Source organism: Bufo bufo, chromosome 6 (genome assembly GCF_905171765.1).
Source record: "Bufo bufo chromosome 6, aBufBuf1.1, whole genome shotgun sequence".
Taxonomy (NCBI): Eukaryota; Metazoa; Chordata; class Amphibia; order Anura; family Bufonidae; genus Bufo; species Bufo bufo.
In genome coordinates this window covers 248,145,965-248,154,663 of record NC_053394.1, presented here as the reverse complement: position 1 = coordinate 248,154,663, position 8,699 = coordinate 248,145,965, and the positions used below count along the sequence as shown (strand labels likewise).

Below are 8,699 nucleotides of genomic sequence, written 5' to 3'. Positions count from 1 at the left end.
TGATAATCCACCCATTACTTCATGTTTGTTGAGAATCCAGTGATCAGTGTAGTTACAGTGATCAGTGAATCTAGTGATCAGTGCATCATTAGGTATGTAAAATAAAGTGATTTGTACACTACATAATAGTTTCAGTGACAAGCTCACGAGAGGTCTCATGGTCAGAATTAGATCGTGTTAGAATGTCTGAGTCTGAGATTTAGGCTGGAACCGAACCAACTCTGTACACTTATTCACACAACCATTTCATCCCACCATGTGTCCCTGGCTTTCCTGAGCTGGGTAGACATAACACATTACTTCCACTGACGTAACCACACGATTTAATGCTTGATATGTGGATAGCACAGTATATTAACTGAAGATGGAAAAAATTCAGATTGTTAGGTCTGAAATGACCTTAGTCTTTTATTCATATCAGAATATGTTCCCAACTTACTGTCTTTGCTGCAAAATTAAAAGAAAGCATTTGACAAAATATATTTTAGAATTTATTTGATAATATGTATAGCAGATGCCAGTAGATGGTGTGGATTTTTATGAATACAGCTTCAATAATGTCTAGAAGTATAGCTTCTGCAGAGGATACTCCTAACGCACAAATTCACCAACAGATGGCTCCACCCATGATATTTAAATCAGAGCTGACGCTTGGGAACACCCCAGATGGCTCAGAAGCTGTTATGCAAGCAGGTGTGGACCCACTGCGCCACTGACTGGCTATACTCTTGAGGGGCGTGACTTAACAACTACCCGGCCTTCACTAGAGCCTCTGATGGTGAGGATAGGCTTGGCCATTAGGGTAGTTGCCAGGTGCCACTTCAGAGCAGTCCCCGAGTCAGTAAAAGCACGAGGGGAAGTACGTGGTCAGGAAGTCCGAAGTCAGGGCAGGCGGCGATCAAGCAAAGTCCGTAAACAAAGTCCAAGGTCAGAGGCAGACTGCAAACAAGCAAAATCCGATAAATCTAAAAGCAGGGTTTGGTACACAGAAAACCAGAAACTCCAGAAGCACCTTCACACTAGGAACTAGACAAGCTAGTGACCATGATTTGCTCAGGCACTTTCCTGGGGCAGGAAGCACCTTTAAATTCTTCCTGCAATCCAGCCATAGGCTGGGGAGACAGAGGGCGTGTACGTGCTGCCTCATAAGGCAGGAGAGACCCACCCATGCAAGCCCTAACAAACAGTACAGGACTCAAGCCGGAAGTAAGCTCTGGCATGGAGCACAGATACAACAGTTAAGCTACCTGCTGCCCACGCTTGTCAGCACGGTGCATGGCTGCAGGAGTGGGCAGGGACCGCTGGGATAACAGAAGCCAAGACTTGTAAGCAGTAACCTAGTGTGGAGGAGGCCAGAGGGGAGTTTGCCCTGGGTTCCAAACTGCCAGGGTATGCCCAACCAGGGAACTGTCAAGACAACGCACAGGCCCAGACTGGGAAATTGCAATACAGGGCAACTTCCCAGTGGGCCAATCCTGTAGTGAGGATGACTGACATAACTGAACAAAAGCTGCACTGATGATGCAAACCCTGCATCATTAGTGCAGTTTGCAGGCTTAGAAAGCTGAAGGATCTGAACCCTCCTAACCTGTGACAATGGTGTAGGAGGGTGCAGGTGCAAGACCTGTAATGGTGTCATCAAAGATCCTTCATCTCCTTATAGTATAAAGAGGAACTGCAGGAGAAGCTCTCTTCCTCTAACTCCAGCCTTATTACAGTCACAAAGAGAGGTGCGACATGTGGGACAATACTGTTGCTGGGTGATGGGTGGTGAGAGGACAATACTGCTGCCAGTGGGGGAGTGGTTGTCAGGGGAAAATGCTGCTACCAGTAGGAGAGGGGTTGTCAGGGGAAAAGCCTGCTGCCAGTGTGGAAGAGGTTGTCTAGGCTAGGGTAGCACTAAAGCCCGCCCATCAGAGCCGGTCACATCACTGGGAAAACTGATGGGCGGAATGCAGGCTCAAAAGCCTAGCTCAGCTGCTGGTAGTTCTGTGAAAGTATCTGCCATATGTTTTTTCTCCTTAGTGCCAACAGAAAAAGGCACTGCTGTGTATGGGATCTGCATGATGAAAACAAGCCCTGGGCATTCAAACACAAACATAGGTTCCAAGGCTTTATTGCAGTACATGAGGCGGCATCATCAGATCCAGTGGGAAAATATAACTGTCCAGTAATCAGAAAAAAGATAGTCTTCCTTCTCCCAGTCTTCTTTGTGGCAGCCAGGCCGCATCCATAAGCACTACAGTGTATGTACTTGTAATGATCATCATCAGTGCTTCTCCCACTCAGGTTATTCCTTATCCTCCTACTCTTTCACTTTTCACCAGTCATTGATAAAGGAATATATGGCCAGGAAACTATTTGCGCTCAGCAATTCAATGATATGCAAGCTGAACTCCCATCTGCCCGTTGCTGGCGGTGCAGTAGCTGCCGTACCACTTAGTGGCTTCCACTGTCTATAGGGGACTGATGGTATGCACTCAGCCTCAATGGAAGATACTTTATACCCTCACGTAGCACAGAATGTGGACAGCCACTTGGATTTCTCTCTGTGCAGCAAAGTGCCATCGACACCTGGAGCGGCTTTTATGGGCAGGTACAGTACATGTCTTTCATGGTCCACTGGGTCAACATTTTGCACGGTAGTGGTGACGCAGCACCACAGCAACAAGGTCAGGTCCTCTTGACACTTCCATGTTTGTATCAGTCTGGTTACTACACCAGGCACTTATTCACCTTCCCCACTTCCTCCTCAATGGACATCCTCCTGTCCCCAAAAGAAACATGGTAGAACGTTGCTTATGCAGCATCCTACTACGTGTGTGTGGGCACTGCTTAAAAGCACTTTTTACTTTATTAAAAGCACTAGGTTGTAATGTATAATTTGGCATGTATGTATCTGCAAAATCCCAGTTAACAGGCCTATTAGGTGTAATTTATACACCCCGCCACTAGATGGGGATAAAGTTCAGGTCTTATATATACCTAGGTCAGGCCTAGTGAGACAGATTAGTCGAGGCAGATCAGAGTACAGATCAGTTCAGACGAGTTGGAAAAATGTAGATCAGAGGAGAGCAGATCTGAGGTAGTCAGATCAGATTAGTGGGAGAGAAGATAGAGTGAAGACTTCCTAACACAGATTAGTGAGTGGAGCCAACTTCGCTAGGAGGTGATACTCAGATGATAGGCACAGAAGAGCATTTTCCTTCTGTGGCCGGACTATAGACTTGCATCCCTGACCAGTAGGAGAAGAGTTTTCCTCCCTGGAAAAGAAACAAGCATTCCTAAGAATCATCGGTGATAAGAGCCATTATTGAGGGCCACAGACACCTTTGCATGGTGGAGGTTTTATAGCTTCAGGCAGCCACACCAAACTTCTAAGAGACAGTTGAGTTTTCTTGTCCAAAATATTCAGCTTGTAGGGAAGGACAAGGAATAGGATCCAACACATTTAAAGAAACCAGATACACCTAACCCACTGCTCCAAAGCCACGAAACCTAAACAGCCTAAAACAGTGGATTTGCAGAATTAACTCTGTACCATCTAAAGACTGCATATTATACATTTAGGCAAGGGCACAAGGCAGGGGTGCCCACTATCTACCTCCTTTTCAATCTGGCGTTAGAGCCTCTGTCGAGACAGATTGAGAGAGATACTAAATTGGAGGGGATCAAAATTGGTAAATCCGGGAAAAAGGTGATTAAACATGCACTTTTTGCCGATGACTTATTAGTGTTTTTGGAAAGGCCGCATAGGGACATAGGTCATCTGCTGGAAATGTTGGAGGCGTTCGGCTCGTTCTCGGGATTTAAGGTAAATACAGATAAGTCGGAAATACTGTTCATAGGACCCCAAGCGAAATTGGCCAAATCGAAGGTACTCGGATTTCCCTTACAGATAGCTGACCATTCGATCAAATACTTGGGTATACATGTAGGAAATACTTCCGAATCTTTATACTCATTGAACTATCCACCATTAATCAAAAAAATCCTTGCGGATATTGGGAGGTGGTTATCTCTGCCATTGTCTCTAGGGGGGAGGTGTCAGTTATTAAAAATGATGTGCGTAGCACAACTCCTTTATCCCATCCAAACAATACCCATCTTACTAAAGCACAAAGACATAGAAGCCCTGGAAAAAGCATTTAGATCATTCCTTTGGAGAGGGAAAAGATGCAGAATCTCGCTGGCAAAATTGCAATTACCAAAAAACTTAGGGGGGCTAAATTTTCCAGACATAAGAGCATATAACTTGGTGGGTCTCCTAAGACATAGCTTGGACTGGGTATTTGGTACGCATTTTTATACTAATACCAAGCTGGAGGAACAACTGGTAACACCCTGGTCACTGACAGCTTTGTTACACACTAAATTTGGAGCCATGCCGGCTGAGATTAAAGGGAGCCTCTTGTTGAAAGACACAGTGGCGGGCTGGAAAGCAATCCGCAAGTTGTACTCCTTGCCATTCAATTTATCCAAACACATGAGCTTGTGGGGTCATCCGGAATTCCCAGCAGGGAGCGAGGCTAAACACTTTCAGAAATGGAAGGAGTTGGGGATTGGCAAAGTTAGGGATCTATGGGAGACGTAAGCAGGGAGGTACCTCAAACATGAAGAGTTCATTGTGAGATTCCCTACGCTGCGTAACCAACACCCGCTAGCATTTTCACAAATTAAAGACTTCTTAACTAAGAGGCCCATAAACTTAACCAGAGAAATGGGACTAAAAGACTTTGAATTACTCATTGGACAGGGACTTAGGAAAAAATCACTATCGGAGCTTTACGGGGGCCTAAGAGACATGAAACAGAGACAAGTGGCGGAGAAACTCTTCTCACAATGGAAAAAGGAATTCTCATTAGTGGACATAAAACAAATTATCCTAAAGGGTTGGGAGACAGTTAGGAAGATGACACCGAATGAGGGATGGAGGGAGACATACTTTAGGATGGTGCACAAAGCTATTTATGGTTTTCGTTTTGCTCCTCGGATGTCCCAAACGGACAGGATCACTGAATGTCCAAAGTGCCACGGAACTGGTACGGACCTATTCCATGGGGTTTGGTCCTGTATGGAGACTAAGAAGTTTTGGGCTAAGATTACTTTCCAAATTAAGAACCACCTGAAAATGGAAATCCCGATGGTACCGGAGCTTTTGATATTTCAGACGGCCCCCGAGGGACAAAAGGTAACCCCGTTGGTGTACTTACTGTTATTAGCAGCTAAAAGATGTCTTTTCAAGAATTGGCTTCAATCTACAACTCCCTCAATGGAGGAAGTTTTCACACAAACTAAGGCGTGTTTTCTGCTTGAAAGAGCGGAAGCAGAACATCTCAAGGGAAAGTGGGTTAATGTCTTCTTTAGCAGATGGGAACCATTCATAAAAGTTGCCCTGAGTAGTGTTGAGCTGTTAGAAACTATGCATCCATTCACAGGCTCAGAGTGGTATTTGAAAAGAAGGATACAGAACACCCTAGGGAAGATGCAGGTGGACTAGTGAGGAGTAGATAACTTAGTACATATCACATTAGAAGAGGTATAGGTATTGTAGGGGTTTAGCTCTTCTCCGGGGGTGATTCACACAAGTATCGTCGCCAGACACCAAGTTTCTGGTCCAAACATCACTTTATTTGACTCCTCAGCAATCCAAACATAAATGGTACAAAATAAACACCTGCCCGGCTGGGCTCTAACTAAACATATGATATCCTGACTCACCTAAAGTCACAGTTCACACCCTGTGAACACATGCGGCTTTGTCAGCCAATGTCCCACAGCCTCCTGGCTGTACAGAGCACAGTACGCCCACTGTCTCCAGTTCAGTATTTCTTGTGGGGGATTGGGGCTCAGTAGTCTGCCTGACTATGGCCCTGCGACCCTCCCAGGCGTCGCTGCGTCCCCCAAATCCAGGCTATCTCCCAGCCTTGTGGTCCCTCAGCCTTGCCCAGCTGAGACCACACAGACAGAGCCTCCAGGCCTCTGTCCACAGGTAACACACTACCCCCTTTCTGACACTTTGGGAGGTGCCTTATGCCAGGCTGATTACCTCCAGCTTCTCTCACCTGTGGTGGAACAGGGGTGTGGACCACACTATCCACCCCTTCCTTGCCTCTAACCTGAGTGAGACCTGTCACTGTCTCACATATCCCCCCCCTTTGTTCAAGCCCGTGAGGGTGAACACCTGCATAACCACGGAAGGCTGGTGAGAGGGTATCGACCTGGCCTGGACGTGGGGAACAGCCACCCACCCTGCTCTTTGGCTGCTCCCAATAAGAACCGGCCCAGATTGGCTTTACAGCCACACTAAGTAACCCAGTGTCAGCGAGCACTAGCTGCCGCTGACACAGAAAATTACCGGTTCTTATTTCACCGAGGCCAGGAACCTCGGTGACACGTACCTTCCCTTTGTTCTGCCAGACCCATGCCAGCAGAGCTTGGTTTATCACCAAAACCAACATCTTGCCTAACCGAAACTGCCTAAAGGCCTCATGTGCCCATCTCATGACCAGATACTCTTTTCCTATTCTTTCCCGAGTGATAATGATGCGCTGTCGTATATTTTGATCTCTCCCTCTTTTTAGATCCTCTGGCTCCTGTACATGCGCCTCACGTCCTTTCTTGGACTGCTGCAGCTCTTGCCTGAACTGTTCCCAGTCATGGTCATATCCCAACACTTTCTCCTTTGCTTTGCAGGGCTCCTTCAGCAGAGCATGCTTGCCCCTACTCGCTTTTACGTGCATCTGGGTCACTTCTTCCTTCTTTCCAACAGTAGTTACTCCAGCTACTATGGCAGTTTTAGAGACCTCTGCTTCTTTAGCGGCTTTTTCCACTTCGGCCGCGGCTCCCTTTGGCTTAACTTTGGTCTCTGTAGAACCTGGGGACTTCATGTCAACCAACATATCGGCCTTAACTTTTTCACTCTTTGTCTTCTTGAAGTCTCCAGTCTCTTTGACCGCCTTCTCATCCTTCTCGGACATGGCACCATACACTTGCCCTGTTAACCCCTCCCCCTCTTTCTCATTGAGGCAGGAGGCACCAGGGTCTTCAGCAGACTCCTCGTCTTCTGTCATTTTCTCCAGAGGCTCACCCAGGACCCTGTTCTCATTTTGTGGAGAAGTCAGGAGATATAGCCCATTGTAATAACCCGGATCCGAAAACGGATCGTTCACCTCCTCGTACTTCTTCCCCAGCAGGCTGCTGGCTATTTGGAAGGCCTTGTATGCAGAGGGGACGTCTTCCAGGCCTAGGCTACACGCTACCACGGGTCTGTGGTCTTCGGCATCCACATCAGCCCCATCATCTGGTTTAGCAGAAGCATCTTCCATCTTGTCTGCCACAGCCAACACCACAGTGCCACCCTCTCCAGTCCCATTTTTAACAGGCTCTGGCTTCTTGACATCTTCCAGAGAACTCTCCTCTTCAGGTTTCTCACCTTCCACCTGCTGTTTGAGAGCACACTTAGATTTCTCCAACTCATCTTTTAAGCGCATGAGATTTTCAGTCTCTGCTCTGAGTTGCTTGTTCAGCCTCTCCAATTCAGCATGCTCCTCAAGCGCTTTTTCCAGGGCTTTAGCCAAGGAGAGGGCCTTGGTCTCCTTTTCCCAAGCATCAGTCTCTGTTTGGTCACGTTTTTCACCATATCGAGCCGAGATGTATTTCTCTTCAGCTAGGAGCCAGTCACATTTCTCCTGTTTCTTTGCTGGATTAGACATAACTTGCTTCTGGTGGTCCAGTTCCACCATCAGATCATCCAATCCTCGCTGAAGTTTGTTCTTGGTTTTCTCCACCTTTTTGTATGTCACACCCTGTTTCTCCAGGCGCTGAACCACCAACTCCATGTTTTTCAGCAGTTTCTTTTCAGCTTTTTGCACAAGCTTGTGGGAAGTGCCCCGCTTTTTGGCCTCCGGTTCCAGCTGCTCCTTGCTCGGCTCTGCTGCAGCAGATGTAGGAGTATCACCATTCTCTTTCTGGCTCTCCTTCTTTGCCCTTTTTGAAGCCTTCTTCAGTTGCTCTGTGAAGACAGCTAGTCCCGTCTCTAATGTTTCTAGGGAGCATGAGGAGAGAGAGAGATCATCCTCCTGTTTGCAGCTGTACTGTCGTGTCAGGTCACCTACAACTGTCTGGATATGGGCTTCAGACCCTAGGCTGATGTCACCCGACTTAATTCTCATCTCGTCAGATATAACTGTCTGGTCGCTACTAGTAACCACCTTTGTTTCACAGGACCTTGACATGGTAGCTTCACTCTCTGGGTTGCTATCGGTCACAGCACATACGTCACCTATACCGCTCGTGTCATTATTAATTCTGACCTCTAGGGGCACCAATGAGCTAATCCCCACCTGGGACACTTCCTTAGTAACCAACCAACATTGTGGAGACTGCATTTCCCCCTCTGGTACGTGCGGTACACCCTTTAACCCTATCATATTCTCCGGCACCTTCAAACACTGAGCTGGAGCTGGGCTTTGCTCCACACTACTTATATGCATGTCTTCTAACTTTTTGATTACGTCATATCGCGCTTCATGAAACATAGCAGATGCAGAAAATAAAGTTTTATCATCATTTACATTTTTACCACCAGGGAGCGCTTCTCCCCTGACCACAACCTGCAACGGAAAAGTTATATCACTGTCACCACATATTTCATATGACATCATATTTTCCTTATGCATTGCCGCACTTTTGTCACC

The 8,699-nt window shown here is 46.9% G+C and overlaps 1 protein-coding gene across 1 annotated transcript in view; it reads left to right on the top strand.

Moving 5' to 3' along the window:
- Positions 1 to 557: 557 nt before the first annotated feature.
- LOC121005641 (steroidogenic acute regulatory protein, mitochondrial-like) overlaps positions 558 to 8,699 on the top strand; it is a 56,894-nt gene continuing 48,752 nt past the window's right edge. Inside the window, exon 1 of the mRNA XM_040438412.1 lies at positions 558 to 693. Coding sequence (XP_040294346.1) covers positions 558 to 693 — 136 coding nt within the window. The remainder of the gene's footprint in view (positions 694 to 8,699) is intronic.